At 35.8% G+C, this 20,842-nt stretch overlaps 1 protein-coding gene across 6 annotated transcripts in view; it reads left to right on the top strand.

The window, feature by feature from the left end:
- The window catches only part of LOC107159601 (contactin-associated protein-like 3), a 235,193-nt gene that overhangs the window by 183,541 nt on the left and 30,810 nt on the right, over positions 1 to 20,842 (top strand). For 5 of the 6 annotated variants that reach the window (XM_048796272.1, XM_048796267.1, XM_048796268.1 and 2 more), the window contains 5 exons: positions 1,374 to 1,571; positions 5,251 to 5,407; positions 11,300 to 11,427; positions 15,010 to 15,180; positions 16,696 to 16,914. In XM_048796272.1, coding sequence (XP_048652229.1) covers positions 1,374 to 1,571; positions 5,251 to 5,407; positions 11,300 to 11,427; positions 15,010 to 15,180; positions 16,696 to 16,914 — 873 coding nt within the window. Of the gene's footprint in view, positions 1 to 1,356; positions 1,572 to 5,250; positions 5,408 to 11,299; positions 11,428 to 15,009; positions 15,181 to 16,695; positions 16,915 to 20,842 lie in introns of all 6 variants that reach the window. The other variant, XM_048796269.1, reaches the window with a different exon arrangement.

Below are 20,842 nucleotides of genomic sequence, written 5' to 3'. Positions count from 1 at the left end.
TGTAATTCTGCAATCTGTATATGGGGTAAGAATGGGAGCTCATAACCCACTTGAATCAAAGTGTGAAATATGATATATCAAGAACTATGTAATGTTTTGAACAGCCAACAATAAAAAATTAAAAAAAAAAGAGAAGAGTTAAGGCATCTTCAAGTCGGCTTTATACCATTGAAGTAAGCTTTTATACCTTTATGATGTAAGGTGAATTGGGGGAGAAAGTGAGAGAAGTCAAAAGTTTTTTCTTCCATAAATATTTTGGAATGTATTTTCATTTTTTTCTAATTTCCTTCATTAAAAAATAGGTAATGTAACAGAAATATGTCAGAATTTGTCAGCTGACATTGGTGTCACTGTGGTTATTACCAGGAATAGGTATATTAGATGTTCAAATGTCTTGTGTATTTTAGTATTGGCCACAGAATGAGTTGCTGATGCCATATTAGTCAATTTTAATCAAAAATATTTATTTTAGGGTTGGGACTGTAGCTCAGTGGTAAAGCACTTTTCTAGCATACACAAAACCCTGAGTTTAATCCCCAACACCTCAAAAGATTGATTTTATATTATTTTTCATTATTATATAGACTTTTTCTTCCACAAATGTGTCTGTTATACAAACATTTGATTTTCTAAGAAAAAGGTACTTGGGTACTTGATCTGGAAAAGATTATGCTTCTTAAAATGATAATATCTTGGCATTTGTAAGTAAATGGATGGAGTTGGAGAATATAATGCTAAGTGAAGTTAGTCCCAAAAAACCAAATGTTTTATTTGATATAAGGATGCTGATTCATAATGGGGTTGTGGGGGAGCATGGGAGGATTAGACAAACTCTAAATAGAGCAAAGCGAGGGTGGGAAGGGAGGCGGCATAGGAGTAGGAAAGTCAGTAGAATGAGATGAACATAATTACCTACCCTAAGTACATGTATGAAGACATGAATGATGTGACTATTTTGTGTACAACCAGAGATATAAAAAACTGTGCTCTATCTGTATAATATGAATTATAATGCACTCTTCTGTTATATAATATATAACAAATTAGAATTAAAAAGATAAATATTTATAACTTGTGGTATTATATCACAGAAATTCACAAGTGGACCTTTTAGCAATGTTGACTAAATTGTCAAACAGATTTCACCAAAGATAATTCCTGCAAATACACAGTAATGTAAATTTCAATAAAACTTCAAATTTTAATACTGATATCTTAAGAATTCCAATTATGCTGTTCTTAATCTCAAAGAGATCTGATGATTAAAAAACCTTAATTCAGATAAGATATGCCTCTGATGTTCATACTCATTTCAGGTATTTCAGCCTAGTCAAGTTCTGCTTTCTCCCTCCCAACCCCTTTCTGCCCACAAGACTCTGCATGGACTTCAGTGCAGCACAATGGCTCCCACCTGGCCAGAGTCAAAAGCTCTCATGGAGAAAGCCCACAGCCTGTGATTTTCAAGTACATGGCCAGCATGGACCAACTCCAGGCCCTAATTGACCAGGCGGACCACTGCCAACAGGAGCTAGCTTTCCACTGCAGGAAGTCAAGGCTTTCAGCTCACCTTGGTAAGTCATCAGCCATTGCAGACTTTAGTTCCCAGGAGCTTGCAGCAAGCAGGTGTAGATTCATGAGACTCCTGTATCCACAGCACCAAGGTCACAGCCTGGAAAGTACAAAGATGCTTTTCCCTGGGGACAAAGAGCCAAGGCAGTAGTTGCTCTTCTTTGCTGAAAGCTTGAGTGGTCTGAAGTCTCTTCCCAGGCTCACTTGGGCAACTGAGCAATAAAGATGTTCTGATGAGGCCCTTGTTCATACATTATGAGGGGCAGCATTGCCTCACTGTGTTTTATCTCAGAAAAGATTGCTAACAGCATGGCTTAGTTATTTGAAGGTGATTATTCCATGAGATTATCTCTCAGACTGAATGCAACTAGTATCTTGGATAATTGCTACTTAGAGAAAAGAGTTGGTGTCTTACAGTTCTTTTAGGACTCAAGGTAATTCTGCTGATAGCTGATTATTTATTTTTAATCCACACTGGAAAATTCTGTTATGGGTTTTATATCTTCTCCCTTTGAAGCCATTCAATTTGTGAATATGTCCAACCCTGCTGCCATCATGATACTTCTTTGGTTTTCTGGAGGCTGGTCTGCCTTCTCTGATCAGGCATGCTGGGGAGTGGTAGGCAGAATTCTCTGAGGTCATGTTTCAAGTCTGTCACTCAGCATCTGTGGGTTTGAACTATTCTTTAATAGTTCTGAATCTATAGAGCTAAGACACTCATCTCTCTAAGACTTAGTAGTGCAGCATCTATAAAGCATGTGAAATAAATACTATTTATTCACAGCTCTGTAGTGTATTGAATTTATAGTTAGAGCTAGGAGGCCTAGTACTTATTGTTAGTCCATTGCTACCATATAGATCACTGAACTAAGATTGTATATTACCAAAAGGATTAGAAAGTCGGCTCCTAGAGATTAAATCAGTGACATAAAACAATCAAAGTTGGGCCATTCAACCAGAGAAAATGAGGCAAATGAAGTAGTGTGGTTTTTTTTGACTGTTAGCTAACCAATAACAATCAGAAAAAAAAAAATCACCCAATGAGTCTGGGAATAAAACTCATGGATTCCCATCATATGGTCTATTCCAGAAGTGGAGAATTGCCTAGATAGTAAAGAATTTCTACCTGAAGGGGTGGTGTGTTTCTAGTGATCTGCACATATTTATTTGATTGTTGCCTTTCCATATAAATATTTCAAACAACAAGAGTGACACAAATAAGTGTTTTATTGGGCTTAGGACAAAAGAAAGAGAAAAGAATTTTAAACTTATTAAACCCTTTCTAAAGAAAATAAAAGGAATACATTATAGATACTCAAAATTTGTGAATTTCTTGCATGCTGTCTCTGGAGAATTTTCAGTAGACACTTAATTCAGACAAATTCAGTTACAGACCCATGTATGTTCAGAAGCTTTAAACCAGAGAGAGATAAGATAGGCAGCTAGTGTAGCCCAGTTCATTCAAATCATTACACTAATTGGCTTTGTGTCATCAATCAATGCAAATAGGTATGCAGAACATGGATGTTGCTCTTGTGCAGAAGGTGTAATGCCAACCAAAGCCTTCAACTAAAGCCTTCCTTAGAATGTTGCAGAGTGAGAAGATCAAGAAAAACTTCAATAGGGGGAGCAAATAGCATCAGGTTGGAGGGGCAAATAGCATTCAAGATACAGATCCATTTCATTTCCAGAAATTTTTATGAAACAAATTATCAGGAAGTATTAGGAACCAATACCTCGATTAATCACAAGTAGAGACTCGGGCACAGCAAGATGGGCCATAGTTTAGTAGTATTTTTGTTGTTTGATTTTGCAACTTACCTGGAAGGAAAGGTTAGGCACCAAGAAGGTGAGTCTTCTCAGTTCCAAATAAAGAGCCAAGCCATGTCATAGGGGAAAAAGAAGAAAAAAAAAAAGAATAAACATGTGTCTCTAAGCAATTTTTAACACACAATAGGGAATGTCAGCCTGGTGCAGTAGCACATGCCACTGGGAAATGGCTCAGGAGGCTAAGGAAGGAGGATCAGAAATTCAAAGCCAGCCTCAGCAAAAGCAAGGTACTAAGCAACTCAGCGAGACCCTGTCTCTAGATACAATACCAAATAGGGCTGGAGATGTGGCTCAGTGGTTGAGTGCCCCTGAGTTTAATCCCCGCTATCCCTCCTCCTCCCCCGCCTAAATAGGGAATGTCAGTGTTATAAAGACAATTTTTGTCTTCTAGCATCCAGGTCTTTGTATTAGAAAGTTTCAAAGGATACAATCATGGGTGGCTAATAAGGAAGTGTGACAGTGTTGATGCTGTGGGAAAGTATTCAGTTACCACATTGTGAATGAATACTAAGGTGACTGACAATTGTACCTGTGGCCAAAATACTTGAGGAAGTAGAACAGTATACTTTGTCCATTGATTCCTTACTTATTCCTCTTCATTTCAGCCTCTGATTCCTTTTGATGTCTTTTTAAATCATTCCCTATACAAATTCTCTTGGTCACTCAAATAAATCTTGAATGGAGCCAAAGACATTCTGTACTTTTAAAAACATTCTTTTGTTCCTAATTTATGAATAAAATTATAAACTCCAATATAAACACAAAATTGTTCATTTATATATATAAGGGTTTTTTGCTGTTAATCTGTGAAAGAATGAATGTTGAATAATTGTTTTTTAAAGTGGAATTTTGAACACATCTATCAAATATCTGTTAAAAGTTCTGCTCCCTAGAGATAAATTTGCAACACTTTTTAAAAAGGAAGAAGGCTGGTTGATACTGATTCTTTGCACATGCCTCAACCACTGGTTCAGGGCTGAGTGATGATGAATGCAGTTAGTATGTTTGCAAGCTAAGATGTTGTCAGCAGAAGCAGAGGGCTCCTCTAACAGGGAGCCATCATGCTGCTTGTGAGTTAGGGAGAACAGAGGTCCCATTTCAGATTCTCAGTAGTGAACCAGTGGTGACAGCTGATGGGTTTGAAAGAGCATGTTGAAAATGACAAGCATCTTTGCAACTGATTTACTGTTACTTCCATTTTCCCTCTGGTCCTGCTTCTCTATGGAGGGGGAAGTGCCCCTCCCCACTTGCATACCACCCACTTTCTAGTCACCTCACTCTCACCCTCACCTGGACTTAGCATCAAGATGAGCCCCCTTAGAGTTGAGGTGGCCTCCGACTCTGTGGCTGAGTTATGGTGGCTCTGAGCAAGTGGTGCTGGAGGACTCAGATATAATTGTCTCAGAGTTGTTCTGAACCCCAAATTCACCTCAAGCATGAAGGTGAATCTCTGCAGTTTCCAAATTAAGAGCCAAGCCATTTAGTAGAAGAAAAAGCACAAACATGTCCCTAAGGAATTTTTAACACACAATAGGAAATATCAGTGTTACATTAATTAAAATAGTAAAAGAAACTATATTTTGTATAACAAATTCTTTCATGGCAGTTTAGTATCTCAAACAGATTTTAGGTTCAATGTATAAAATAATAATGTATAAATAGTAATAATTCTCAATATTAATTTTTTAAAACATTCAGGAGTCCTTTAAAAAATTATCCTCTTGTAGAGTTAAAAATGTGATCACTTCTAAAATAGTCTATTTTTAACATAGAGGGGAATAAAGGAATGATATGGGGAGGCAGGTAGCGGGGGGCAAAGTAGGTGTCACCTTTCTCATACTTGTCTTTCAGATGGAACCCCAGTGAGCTGGTGGGTTGGAAGAACCAATGAAACACACACTTACTGGGGAGGTTCTCTGCCTGATGCTCAAAAGTGTACTTGTGGATTAGAGGGGAACTGCATTGATTCTCAATATCACTGCAACTGTGATGCTGACCAGGATGAATGGTGATTTCCACATGCTTTCCCTGTGCAAACTGTAATTTTTTAATTGCTTAAACTGTGTACATTAGGCAGATATTAGACAAGATAGTACAACAGGGAGAATAAAGAATTTCCTAAGAAGTTAAAGAATAAGTTTTGATGTGTATGACGTCATTCATCTAAGGCCTAAAATATGAAAATGATTTTTTTCATTTATCTGTGAATAATTATGTCCGTTTTATTTTTCTAATAAAACAAAATGGAAATACCAGATTGTTTCACATTAAGTGGAAGTACAATATCAGCCTTCTTAAAGTTAAATTGATTTTCCATGGCTGATCTTGAGTTGTTTTTTGACCCCCTAAATCCTTAAATGGCCACATGAGGGAAATCAGAAAAGGCCCTGGCTCCATGAAAAGAACATATGGAATTCTAAATTTTCCCTACAGTTAGAGGTCTCAAAAGGCTTCAAACCCAATGAAAAGGTGAATAAGGACAAATCTTCCAGTTAGCACATGAGATAGAAAACTCATGTCTAGACACTCTCACACAGATTTTTAATTCAATACATAATTTTAATTGCAATATATAAGATCGTTTCAAAATTAAATTACCATGGCCACAGGTTGGTAGCTCCAATAGCTTGTCATAGAATTACAAGATATTCTTACTACAGGTCTGCCCTCCTCCTTCGTTCAGGAATCACAGGGTTCTGACAGATAAAATGCCTTGAAGTATAAGCTCACACTCCAGTTTTACAAAACACAAAAGAAAGTGGGAGGGTAGAGAAACGGCAAAGGGGAGAATTGGAAATGTAAATGTCTCAGATAATGGGTATAATTAGAAATGTAAAATAAATGTATGAGCAGATTGAAAAATAAGCAATGGAGTTGAGAAAACAATCAAATACTATTAATAGAGATAATTGCTATTTACAAAAGAACCAAACAAATGTTTGGAAATGAAACTATTGTTTTTATTGAAAATTTTAAGACTTGTTGGATCAAATATTGGACACAAGTGATTTGAAGACTAGTGAAATGATTAATATATGTAACCAAATTACATGGCTTGTAGCACAGAGAGAAATAAATTGGGAACCCTGAAAGGGGTGCAGAGAAGTTAGAATGCATGTCTGGCTGAAGTTTCTAAAGAAGATGGGACATAATTAGGAAGAGGCAATATTCCAAATAGGTAAGAAATTTCCAGACTAGAGAAAATACTGAAATACCAAGCAGGATAAATAAAAGCAAATCCATATCTAGACATACTATGGTGAAATAGAAGAACTTTAAAGAAAACGTCAAAAGAAAAAAGAAAAAGAAAATGTTGAATGAAGCAGATATGGAAGAAAGACTTCTGAAAGGAAAGAACTGTAGAGCACAACAAGCTCTTCATAATTGGAAATAAAATTACTATCCATCTCGAAATTTTTGCTCAGCTGCTATTTTCAAAAATGAGTGATAAAAATGAAGATCCTCTCAGGCAATAAGATACTGAGAAGTTTACCACCAGCACACCCCACAGGAGGAAGTTCTGAAGAACAGCTTTCAAAAAGAAAGAAAATGACCTTTTAAAGGGAAAGTCTCGGATGCAAAAAGAAATATTGAGAAAAGAAATTTGTAAACTCAGAAGCCCCAAAATAAATACCAGACACCAGGAACATGTAACTATTTTATGTATAGCTACATTTCACATCTAGCTACATGAAATTAAAACATGAGAAAGCAGTCATCTAATCTATTAACAAAGATGATCATAATTGACAAAGTAGCCAAAAGAATGTTGAGAAGTAAAAATATCATTGAAATTTGAACTTGGGGTATTAGCATTAAATTACTCCCAGTGTGCATTAGTTTTAGGTGTAATCTCTAAAAGAATAAATATAGAACAAATAAATTCAAATCAGTAGAGGAAAGAAAGGAAAAACTGGGGAGGTTGGGGTTGTAGCTCAGTGGTGGGATGTTGGCAGGTATGCTAAAAAGAAGGAGGGAAGGAGAAAAAAAAAACCCAATTTTGCAATTCAGTTAATCAAAAAGAAGATAGCAAATGAGATTTAAAAAGAACAAGCAACACAATAAATTCAGAGTGAGATCATAGTCATGCACAAGGAGTGTGACGAAAGTGTCCATTTAAATCTAGATATGTCAAATTGAATAAAAAGCAAGCATATCTTATCTGTACATGCAGAAATAATGAAACTGAATATTAAAAAAATTTACTAGGAAAATATACACAAAAGTAAGCAAATTTAATAACTCTAATTTTGGGAGCTGGGGTTGTGGCTCAGAGGCAGAGTACTTGCCTCGCACATGTGAGGCACTGGGTTCGATCCTTAGCACCACATAAAAATAAATCAACAAAATAAAGATTTTTTTAAAAAAAACCCTAATTTTGGACAAAGATGTTCATACTTTTAAATTTTACCAGAAATAACCAAGAGTTCTAAACTAGTACACTTGTAATAGAAATAACTCAGAATTCTAAGAATTACAAGAAGAAATTCACAAATTACCCAATAGGAAAAAGTTGAAATGCACATCTGTTAGTAATTGGTAAAACAGGTGGAAAATAATTAGAAGACAGACTATTTTGAAACCAAATTAATAACTTGATTTGTTATACACATAAAATTAAAGGATGCATCATTTTATCTAACACTTATGGCATAGTTTTGCAAACTGATTACAAACATCAAACATTTTTACAAGAGTTAGTACCATATGGACAGTTTCTCTGTGCAACTTGGTTAGAGGTGAATAGTAAAAGTTAAAAATACATATTCAAAAGAACAAATGATTAGAAACAACTCAATAAAGATTATTTACAGGGGGCTGAGGATACAGCTCAGTTGGTAGAAAGCTTGCCTTGCATGCACAAGGCCCTGGGTTCAATCCCCAGCACCGCAAAAAAAAAAAAAAAAAAAAAAAAAGATTCTTTACAAGCAATAAACAATATGATTGCAAAAATCAAATAAAATTATTAAAACTAATGGGAGTGTAATAAAGCTGCTGAATCTTAGAATTTTTCTAACTGGATTCTTATTAAGAACATGATACCATAAGAAATGTTATAAAAACATTTGCAAAATCAACAAAAGGAATGACAACTTGGAATAAAGATTTTTTAAAAAGTATATAAGTTTTTTTATGGAAAAGATAGCATAAACTTGATCATGAGAATTTAAGAAGACCTAAATAAATGGAAATAAGATTCTATTGCCATGCATGAGAAAACTGGGTACCTCTCCCTCAAGTGCTTTTTTGGTTTAATTTCAAACCAATGCCAAATATTTGTTCATGATTTTTTTTCAACATGACTCTAAACTTTATGTAAACAGTGGGGAACAAGAAGCTAGGACTATGGTGAAGATGGAAACCAGGTGGGAAGACCTGACACACCAAACACGAAGCTTTATTTCAGTCATGCGCAGATGGAAGAGTGAAAGTCAACAGAGAGGCCACGCTGCCAGATTATTGTAATTCTGGATGATAATTATGTGGTTCCCACCCCTCTTTCACTGGAATAATTGTGAATTATGAAACTTGACCTACCATTTTCCCCCTGTAGCTTTCTCAGTAGCACAAAATACTCAAAGTTCTATTTTACCACCAAAAATAAGTCCTTTGAATCATTGAATGGTAAGAATTATTTATAGAGCATTAGAAATCAAAAACAAAAGGGTTTGGAAATTATCTTACTGAATGTTTTAAGGAGTCTCGTGACCATGACAATTAGTATCATGCATAAGACATGAGCAGTTGAGAATGCCCTGTACTAATGAGAACAATTTTAAATATAATTGTTAAAAACTCCTGCAGTTACCGAAGTACTTTACAAACAATAAAACTGTTATAAAATCTGTTCTAATATATTCTACAAGCATTATTATTTGCTTATGGATTTTCAGAATTCTGTATGTACATTGTTAATGTTGAAGACAGCATTAAGTTGTAGTTTTTCTTACATTGGAAAGCATAGTTTTGAATGGTTCCTCTGTATTCAAGGATCCTCAATGAATAACTAATATACACATTTTTCCTCTTAAATGGCAATCACAGGATTTAATTTGCCAGGTTATCCCTAGAGTTGTAATAAGTTCCCAGACTGACTCCCCCAATAATGTGGTGGTACCTTCTAGCTTTCTGACAGCCTGATTTATGACAAACCAGACATTGATGTGCTTGTTATAATCTGCTTGTGTGCTTCTGTTTAGCAGGAACCACAGGGACTTACTTATTTAGTCTGATACTTTGAAATGAATTGATTCAATAAAACCGTTTTTTTTTTAATTTCAGGATATTCATCTTCTATTTTTCATAACACCATATGCACTTCCAGTTACTTTATTAATAATTTTAAGAAAGAATAAAAGTTTTAATAATTCTAACTTTTCTATCTTAAAAGAATATTTGGTAGCTAAATATAATTGGAATGATTAATAAATTATTCAGATTCATTTCTGTAAAGCTATTAGGTTGAACCATGTTAAATTCCTGGATTTTTTTTTTTACCTGCAAAAGTGGTATTTTTCTGTGCTTCAATTTGTGTATCCTAGAGTAAGTGACAGTTTTGTAACTGTTAGTAATTAAGACTTACTAGTTCTACATAGATATGAGACATCAGAAAGATAAACTAGACAAAAAGCTTTTTTGTCTATAAATTATAAATGCAAATATAATTGAAGTCTTCAATAAAAAGTATGAACAGCTTAAAAAGTATAGAAAAATCTTATTTTACCCAGAGGGGAAGCTGTTGATTGCCAGCTTACCATCCAGGGTCTCTGGCTCCTTTTCTAGTCCTTTCTGTATTGGAAACATAGATATTAATGTTTCCTCACTTATTACATTACATAATAATAATATAGTTGCCATTACATTTATGATATTCACTAGAATAGCTAGGGGCACTGATAATGTTTTTTATGTCCATATACCCAACACACAAAGCCTGGTAGATAGAAAATGTTGAATAAGTGTTTGTTGTATGAGTGGATGGTGATAAAGGTTGACAATGCACTTTCTATCCCTCCTGTTAATTTTAAGAGTGTTATATCCTACCTTCATCTTGGTTTTGAGGCAGTATGATTTTTTGTTTTTAAATTTATGGAGTCAACAAGTAGGAAAATACCTAATAACCACAATAGGAATTTTTTAGAGCTTTACTATAGAGTCCCCACCATATCTTGAAGACCCCAATAGATCCCTGAAACCACAGATAGTAATGAACACAGCATAGGTACAGCTAGATGTATGTATACTATTTACATACATACATGTGGTTTTTTCATGTATATAAAAAAATATATATATATGATAAAGTTTAATTTATAAATTAGACACAGTAAGATATTAATAATAATTATAACAATATGCTGTAATAAAAATTAAATAAATGTGGTTCTCTCCCTTGAAAGAGTCAAAACAAATAATATATTTCGACAAGGCAGACCGTGAGTAACTGAATTTGCAGAAAGTGAAACTACAGATAAATGGAGACTATTGTAATAAAATGATGAGGATTTAAATTCTAAATCTTGTCATTCAGGTATCTTTTGTCTTGTTTGTGTTTGTGAAGGCGGATTGCTCTTCTTTGCATAAGTTCTGTATTTAAATTCTATACAGTGGTTGAATTGGACAGAATCCTGAGCCACTTAATTGCTTTAAGAATGCAACCTCACACCTGCACCCATGACCGCATATGAGTCTGTCCACTCCCTTCTTAGTGGTCAGGTGCATGAACAGTGACCTCCTGTCCTCAGATATATGCTTATGCTTCTAAGTGTTAAGATAAGCATTTTGATTTCCCTGCTATATGTATTTACAAATTTGCTAAATACCTCTTGAACTGCAATAAAAAACTATAATTTCTTATGTTATTCAGAATAAAGTTGAGATGGTTGTGTTTATTTCCTAGGACCAGTGACACAGGAGTCCTTTCCCATAAGGAGCACCTGCCAGTCACTCAGGTTATGATGACAGATGCAGGCCGGCCACACTCTGAAGCAGCTTATACCCTGGGGCCTTTGCTCTGCCGAGGGGACAGTAAGTAGCAGTCAGAGGAATCTAATAATGCATGGTAATGTTTTATGAGAAATTAACTGCATGGGTTTATGAAAAGACTATCTGTTTTAGTAATCTGTATTTCATAGGAATATATTAACTTATAAAAAAGAAAAATAATTATAATGGAGAAAAAAGAGAAATTATATTACTTTTGGGTTCTGACTCTTTTATGCTGTATTTAAATAACACTACAGATGTAAAGACTAAGGGAATCATCTGAAATAATTTGTCACTTTGTTAACAAACTTTATCTTTTCTTTTTTTCCCAGTACTGGGGGCTGAACCCACGGGTGCTTTACCACTGAGCCATGTCCCCAGCCCTTTTTATTTTTTATTTTGAGACAGGGTCTCAAGTTGCTGAGAGTCTCACTGAATTGCTGAGGCTGGCCTCAAATTTGCAATTCTTCTGCAATTACAGACATGTGCCACTGTGCTTGACAGCACTTTCTATACCTTATCCCACCTACTAATTTTAAGGCAGCAAACTTTTATTCCTTTTAGATCCCTTATCTAAAATTCTTGGGACCTAAAATCTAAAATCATTTTAGATTTCAGGTTTTGTTTTTGTTTTTGATTTTTTTTGGGGGGGCGGATTTGAGGATATTTGCATGTGCATAATGAGAAATCTTGTAAATGAAACCCAAGTCTAAACACTAAATTCATTCATGCTTTTTATGACCTTATGCACATGGCACTGACTTAACACAATACTTTTAGTTCACCTGCATTTCAACTGCAACTTACCACATGAGGTCAGGGAGAAATTTTCTACTTGTACTGTCAATACTCAAAGTTTCTGATTTTCATTCATTTCATACTTCGGATTATTTGATTATGTATGCTCAGCCTGGATTATTTGGTTATGTATGCTCAGCCTATACATGCCTACTAAGTTCTAAGTACAAGTACTTTGATGAGTGCTGATATGCCTAAAATCCAGAAGATAATGAGAAAATGAAAGGGCAGAGCCCATTATAGGCAGAATTCTACGGTATTAATTAATCCCATTAGGTATTAATTAATTCTGAATGTTACCCAGGAACTTTGATGATCTTAACTTTCTGAAAAACAAAAAACATGTGTTCTATCTTCATTTCCATCCTTATGGTCTCTTCTAAATAAACTACATCAAGGTTTGTCCTCCTTCCCTCCCCACACACTGCTCTCTTCCAGGTCACCAGTGTGACCTTGATATTGTTAAACCCAATTATTATTTTTCAGTTTTCCTCTTAATGGACTGGACTCCATCATGATTCACTTTTTAATTCACTTTCCTTACCAGGCCACCAACATACCACAAAGTCTGCATTTTACTCCTTCCCTCCTCCCTCCAGTATTTATTTCACCAATAGGCTCATGTTGGGATGTTCATTGTTCCCCTCATTGACCTTGTCCTTCTCTGCATGAGAATGATCGCTTCCCATCAGTCTCTTGGCTTTAAATACTCAGTAACCCCACTTTATACCTCAAGCCCAATAACTGAGCTTCAGGCTTGCCCACCTGACTGGATGATGAACCTCTGCTTGTGCCTTAATAGATGCTTCAGATTCACCCTGACAAAGCAGGGGGTGAGAAAGAAAATAATTTCTACAACTTTCCCCAATTCAGTGTGTGGCAATTCCATTCTTCTCATCACCCCTTAAACTGAGACCATTGGTCACTTGTAACTTCTCTCTTCCTCTCACACTCTCATCACTACTCACATCTGATTCATCAGCAAATCCTGTTGTTGCTAACTTCAAGAATGGATTGAGAATCTGACCACACCTCACCACTTCCTTTGCTACCTGGCCTGGATTATTGTTCCATTCTTGAAATGTTCTGCCTGCCTCTGTCTTTGCTCACTCAGGCTTATTCTCAGCACAGCCACTAGTGTGAATGAAGTCTTGTCATGTAAGTCCTCTGCCCAGAACTCTCCAATGTTGCCTGAATCAGAGGTCCACCAAGGACCCAGTAGCCATGCTGACCTCTAAGACAGAGAAATCCTGTGGAGCCTATGGGACCCAAGGTTCTCCATGGGGCCTATACAAGGAATTGCTCTGGGAGAAAGTCCTAGTGTTTCTGAATGTTATGACTAATAGTTTAGATAATAAAAATCACATGTCAAGGTTTTATTCTGAATGAATTGATTAAATGATAATTTGAATTATCATGATAACTAATGCAGCATAATAATTTAAAATAAAATGCTTAGCAAAATAGCAATAGAACTTTCTTAGCTCAAGAAAGAATATCTACACAAAACAAAGCTAGCATTGTAATCAATAGTAAAAAACTGAATTCTTTTCTTCTGAGATTGAGAACAAGACAAAGCCTGCAATTATGTAATAAAATAAATAAACATACACAGATTGAAATAAATAAAATTCTACTCATACATACATATATATGTGTGTGTGTGTGTGTGTGTGTGTGTGTATTATATGACTGTTTTCACAGAAAATCTCAAGGAATTTAAATACACACACACACACACACACATACCCTACTGACATGCAACAAAACATGTTTACTTGAAATCTATAAAAGACTAAAGGCAAAAATCAAGAAAATATAAATAAGAGGAGACACATATACTGTGTCCATGATTGGAAAACTCAATATAGGAAAGATGTTGATTCTCCCCAAACTGAGGAGACACTTCATCAAAAAGGATGTAAGGATAGCACAGATGTACATGAGAAGATGTTCTACAACATCAGCCATTAGGAAAGGCAAATTGATACCACAACACACCAATGTGAATTGCCAAAAAACAAACAAAAACTTCTAATGCCAAGTGCTGTGTGAGGATGTAAAAATACTCATACATTGTTGATGGAAATGACAAATGTACAGCCACTCTAGAAAACTGTTTGGCAGTTTGTTTTAAAGTTAAATACATACCTACCATATGATCCAGAAAATCCACGCTGGGTATTTACTAACCGAGAGAAATGAAAACTTATGTTCACCCGAAAAACTGTACACAAATATTATAGCAGCTCTATTCCCAAATCTGGAAATGATGCTCAATGTTCTTCAGTTTGGTCAAACTATAGCATATCTACATTAGAGAAGTCAGTAGGAGGAAGAAGCAGATATTTATATGTACAACAATGTGAGTGGATCTCATAGCCATTATACTGAGTGAAAGGAGCCAATCTTGAAATGTTGCCTTTAGAAAAGGCAAACTATAAAGGGATGAGGAAGAAAGGATGTGAGTTTAGGGGGATATCAAGAGGGAGATCTCTCAATTTTGGTAAAAGTTACACAAATCAATGCAGATTAATATCAAAATCAAGAGTCATTTTTAACTCCTTAAATTAAAAGTAAAATTGTGTTTAAAAACACCGACCATTTCCATAGTGATTCTACTCACTTATCCATGTCCAGAATCTTAATGATCCAAGTAATCACCATTTGGATATTCATATCATGGCTTCATGTCCAGAAGAACCTCAAAATGAAGACTTCCTTCGATGAGTAATGCATTTAATAGTAAAAATAAATGCTAGACACATAAAATGCAATTATTGTTTTGTTTCACTATTACTTTCACTCTTTTTTTTTAATAAACAGATTCATTTTGGAATTCAGCTTCATTCAATACTGAGACTTCGTATCTTCATTTCCCTACATTCCGTGGAGAGCTCAGTGCTGATGTGTCTTTCTTTTTTAAGACAACAGCTTCTTCTGGGGTGTTTGTAGAGAACCTGGGTATCACAGACTTTATCAGACTAGAACTGCGCGGTGAGTTGCCACTGAGACAAAGCCACAGAATGCTCAGTAATGAGCAATAAACCCTTTAGTATTCTCATTCCTAATCTGCTGCCATGCTTCCTTATCAAGTATATTTTTATAAATACCAAAATTCTATTATTTTTAAAAAATTATTTTATCTTAAAGAAGTCAGCATTCTATCCTTATAACAAAATATCTAAGGCAGTTAACTTAGAAAGGTTTATTTTGGCTCATGGTTCTAGAGGTTTCAGCCCAAAATAGAGTGGCTACATAGTGTTGGACCTCTAGTGAGGGCAGTATATCATCATGGGAGCATGTGCTTACCCCTGAGCCAGGAAAAAAAAGAGAAAGAGGAAAGGGCTAAGGCCCCACAATCCTCTTCAAGGCCATGCCCTCTCAATTACCTAAAGACCTTCCTGGAAGGTCCTGCCTTCCAAAGGTTCCACTTCCCAATAGCACCACCCTGAGGACCAAGACTTTAATAACACCTGAGCCTTTGGGGAATTACTCATCCAAATTATAGCAGGTAGAGAGTGAAACAACATCTCCTGAGATATACAACAGATTATAATGGTTTGGTGCTACTTTACTTCTGTGTGCAATCAGGAGATTAAACCAGACTGGTCAAATAACTAATTTCTACTAAATTAAAAATTATTTGACTGAATTGACTGCTCACATTATTTAATCACATGTGCAAATCTTTATTTCTTATGGTCAAAGATTTCACTTACGATTTTTTAAATTATATGAAGTTTTAAATCACCTTTAATCAAAATCATTTATATGAAGCCATATCACATGCTAGATTTCTTTCTATAGGTAAATGTCTGCTAGTTAGAGCTTAGCAAGATGAGCAATTAAACTCTTTTTTAGTCAGCTTTTTCACTGTTGTAACCAAAAACCCGATAAGAACAATTAGAGGAGGAAAAGTTTTATTTGGAGGCTCATGGTTTCAGAGGTCTCTGTCTATAGATGGCCAACTCCATTCCTTGAGGCCTGAGTTGAGACAGAACATAATGGCCTAAGAGTGTGGAGAAGGAAAGCAGCTCAGGACCTGGCACCAGGAAGCAGAGAGAGTGAGCTGTACTTACCAAGAACAAAATATAAACCCCAAAAGCATGTCCTCAGGGACCTTCCTCCTTCAGCCACACCTTATCTGCCTACTGTTGCCAACAAGTTAATTCCTATTAATGGGTTAACACATTGATTAGGTTAAGGCTCTCATAACCCAATCAGTGCACCTCTAAACCCTTTTGTATTGATTCACATATGAGCTTTTGGGGGACATCTCATATCTCAACCATAACAAACTCTGAGAAAGAATGTATTAAAATCAGTTTTGTTTTTCTTTCTCCAGGATTCAAATTTATTTTTCCCTCCTAACCAACTCTAAGTAATTCTTTCCTGCATCACTGCGCTATTCATTATGAGCATACCACAATACTGTTTTCATGTCCACTCAGGATTACATTTTCTCCCTTTTGAATTAACTTGAGAAACTTTCATATCTACAATTTCCAGCTCCCACAGAAGTGACCTTTTCCTTTGATGTGGGGAATGGTCCTTGTGAAGTCACAGTACAGTCACCCACTCCCTTTAATGACAACCGATGGCATCACGTGAAGGCAGAAAGAAATGTTAAAGAAGCATCTCTCCAAGTGGATCAGCTCCCTCAAAAGTTTCAACCTGCTCCCACTGGTGGGCACCTCCTCTTGCAGCTCAACAGCCAGCTCTTCATTGGTGAGTACTGATGGTTTATAACTGAGCTGTGCTCTAAGTGCAGCTGAACCAAAAGAAACTGTAATTTAAAATAGCAGTGATAAACCAGGCATGGTGACACATGCCTGCAATCCCAGCAGCTCAGGAAGCTGAGGCAAGAGGATCATGAGTTCAAAGCCAGCCTCAGCAACTTAGTGAGGTGCTAAGACCCTGTCTCTAAATAAAATACAAAAAAGGACTGGAGATGTGGCTCAGTGGTTGAGTACCCCTGAGTTCAATCCCTGGTATCAAAAAAATAAAAAATAGCGATAACAGCAATGATGACAATAGAGACTGCAGCACCATTTGTAAGACCTTCGTATTTAATATTTAATATCTCCTTTTACAGATGCTGTTTTGCCCAATTTACTGAGAAGATAATGCAGCCTCAGAGAGATTGACTGACTTGAATCACAGAAACCCAAACTGACCCAATTAGAATTTCCAAATTTATACTCAATGTAATAGCCAATTTGCATTTTCTTCAGCTACTTCTCATCAATACTATTTTATCGAACATTTAGCCATTTTTATCTATTTCTCCTATTTTAAATCTCTGTAGAATTAGAGAACCTGCCTTGCAATTAGGACAGAATCCTCCAGTGTACCCTCAAAACAGACCACAGGAGACCGTGTCACAGAAGTTATCTAGTGTGTCTGTCCCTGGCAAGAAATACCCCCATCTCGTTCCTGGCCTCCCTTGTCCTATTCCACTTCTGCTTCTCTGTGTTCACATTGGCCATGTTCATAACCATGTCTGACTTCTTTGTTCCCCATTCTTTAAAGATTACAGCTCAAACTGTGCACAGTAGCACATTTCTATAATTCCAGTGATTTGTGAGGCCAAAGTAGGAAGATCACAAGTTGAGGCCAGCCTCTGCAACTTAGACCCTGTCTCAAAATTTAAAAAAAAAAAAAAAAAGATTTGGGAATAAATCTCAGTGGTAAAGGGTCCCTGGGTTTTATTCCCCCTATGGAAGGTTGGGAAAGAGATAGCTCTGGACAATGGAAATCTTTCCTTTATTTATTTGTTATTTTATTATTGTTTTTCTCAAGGAAAAAAATGTCTCATTACATTATGTTTCAAGCAACTCTATTCTAATTTGGAAAGTAAGCAGATTAACCAAGTAGCTCTCACTTGGTCATTTCTCATGTCTTTTAAAGTAAATGAAAACAAAATCCAATTAAAACAAATATAAATCACAAGTTAGTAAGCTGGAATATACCTACACCAAAGAGGATCTAATGTTATTCAGTGAATTTAAGCAATTGTGTGTGGTGGGGGTGGGAGGTGGCGGGGGTGGGGGGGCGGTGTACAACCCAGGGCTCCTTAAAAATTGGCTTCAAGCACAATTAGTTCTTATTGATATAAAGCTTCACTTCAAATCATCAAACTACAGCTCAACTTACACAATTTTATTTTCTGATTTATAATCCTAAGGGTAAATTAATGGAATTTCTTGAAGCCAAGTTTGCATGAAATTCACCTAGAATTAGCATCCCTACAGAGTAAGATTTCTAATGCCTTGAGAAGCTAGTTGAAAGTTCAGATATGGGATACCCTAAGTATGAGATTTGTGTTTTTTAACAAGCTCTGCAGTTACACCTGTGCTTCCATGTTTGCGAACTATCACCTTAAACTCACATGAGAGTTAAGAAAATTACAGAGGAGCATAGTGTTCAGGCTGTGTTACACCACCATGACCCTGGATTAAGGGGGTCCAGCCAGTAAGCCTGAGGTCCTCATTCATGGCTTCACCCTTGTGTCCTCTTTATTGCTCCCTCCTCAGTTTCTCTTCACAGCTTTAGTACTGAGAGCTCTTCAAAAAAAGAAGTTCACATATATAATTAGAGATTTTCAGCTACATAACCTTTCAAGACACATCATTTAAATTATTTAAATTATTATTTAAATTATTTAAAAATGATCATGGAGGCCCGGGTTGTGGCTCAGTGGTAGAGTGCTTGCCTAGCATGCATGAGGCACTGGGTTTGATTCCCGGAACCACATAAAAATAAACAAATAAAATAAAGTTATTGTGTCCATCTACAAACAAACAAACAACAATAAAGAAATAAATATGATCATGGATCTTTATTTCATGCTTTATAAAGGAAAAATGTAAACATCTTTTTAAATGTAACCTGAAGGGCTGAGGTTGTGGCTCAGCGGTAGAGCCCTGGCGCAGCACATGCGGGGGCCCTGGGTTTCATCCTCAGCACCACATAAAAAAATAAACAAACAAAATAAAGGTATTTGTCCATCTATAACTAAAAAAAATAAATGTAACCTGAAGAAGTGTTTTTAGAATATTTACTAACTTCAACTTTTAAAAATATATTTATATTAGTGGTTTATTCAGTACTGCTTAATAATTCTCAACAATTGGTCACAATTATGTTTTCAAAATTGCATTTGTTTAGAGAACATTTTTTCTTTTTTGTTTTTATTTTATTTTTTAAAATTTATATATTCTAATTTGTTATACATTACAGCAGGATGCATATCAATCCATAGTGCACATATATTGCACAGTTTTTCATTTCTCTGGTTGTACACAAAGTAGAGTCACACTATTTGTGTCTTCATACGTGTACTTAGGGTAATGATGTCCATCTCATTCCACCATCTTTCCTACCCCCATGCCCCCTCCCTTCTCCTTCCCCTTTTCCCTCTCCAAAGTTCCTCCATGCTTCCCATGCTCCCCCTCACCCCACTTATGTATCGGCATCCACATATCAGAGAAAACATTTGGCCTTTGGTTTTTTGGGATTGGCTTACTTCACTTAGCATAATGTTCTCTAACTCTATCCATTTCCCTGCAAATACCATGATTTTATTCTCTTTTAATGCTGAGTAATATTTCACTGTGTATACATACCTCAGTTTCTTTATCCATTCATCTACCGAAGGGCATCTAGGTTCGTTCCACAATTTAGCTATTTTGAATTGTGCTGCTATATATATTGATGTGACTGCATCACTGAAGTATGCTGTTTTTAAGTCTTTGGCTATAAACCAAGGAGTGGGATAGCTGGGTCAAATGGTGGTTCTATCTCAAGTTTGCCAAGGAATCTCCATATTGCTTTCCAGATTGGTTGCACTGATTTGCAGTCCTACCACCAATGTATGATTGTGCCTTTTCCCCCACATCCTCCAGCGGCCATTCTGACTGGAGTGAGATAAAATCTTAGAGTAGTTTTCATTTGCATTCTTCAATTGCTAGAGATATTGAACATTTTTCCATAAATTTGTTAATCATCTTCTGAGAAGTGTCTGTTCAGTTCCTTAGCCCATTTATTGATTAGGTTGTTGTTGTTGTTGTTATTATTATTATTATTATTATTATTATTATTATTATTGATGTTAAGTTTTTTGAGTTCTTTATATGTACCCTAGAAATTAGTGCTCTATCTGATGTGCATGTGGTAAAAATTTGCTCCCATTCTGTAAGCTGTCTCTTCACCTCACTGATTGTTTCTTTTGCTGAAAAGAAACTTTTCAGTTTGAATCCCTTCCATTTATTAATTCTTGATTTTATTTCTTGCACTATAGGAGTCTTGTTAAGATAGTTTAGGCCTAATCTGACATGATGAAGATTTGGGCCTACTTTTTCTTCATTAGGTGCAGGGTCTCTGGTCTAATTCCTAAGTCCTTGATCAGCTTTGAGTTTAGTTATGTGTGTGGTGAGAGATAGGGGCTTAATTCATTATGATGCATATGGATTTCCAGTTTTCCCAGCACCATTTGTTGAAGAGGCTATCTTTTTTCCCAATATGTGTTTTTGGCACCTTTGTCTAGTATGAGGTAACTGTATTTAGGTGGTTGTCTCTGTGTCCTCTATTCTGTACCATTAGTCAATTTTGGTGCCAATAACATGTTGTTTTTGTTACTACGGCTTTGTAGTAT

This window comes from Marmota marmota, unplaced genomic scaffold, assembly GCF_001458135.2.
Source record: "Marmota marmota marmota unplaced genomic scaffold, marMar, whole genome shotgun sequence".
NCBI classification, from domain to species: domain Eukaryota; kingdom Metazoa; phylum Chordata; class Mammalia; order Rodentia; family Sciuridae; genus Marmota; species Marmota marmota.
The sequence above is the reverse complement of the archived record's forward strand: the minus strand, read 5'-3'. Positions and strand labels throughout refer to the sequence as shown.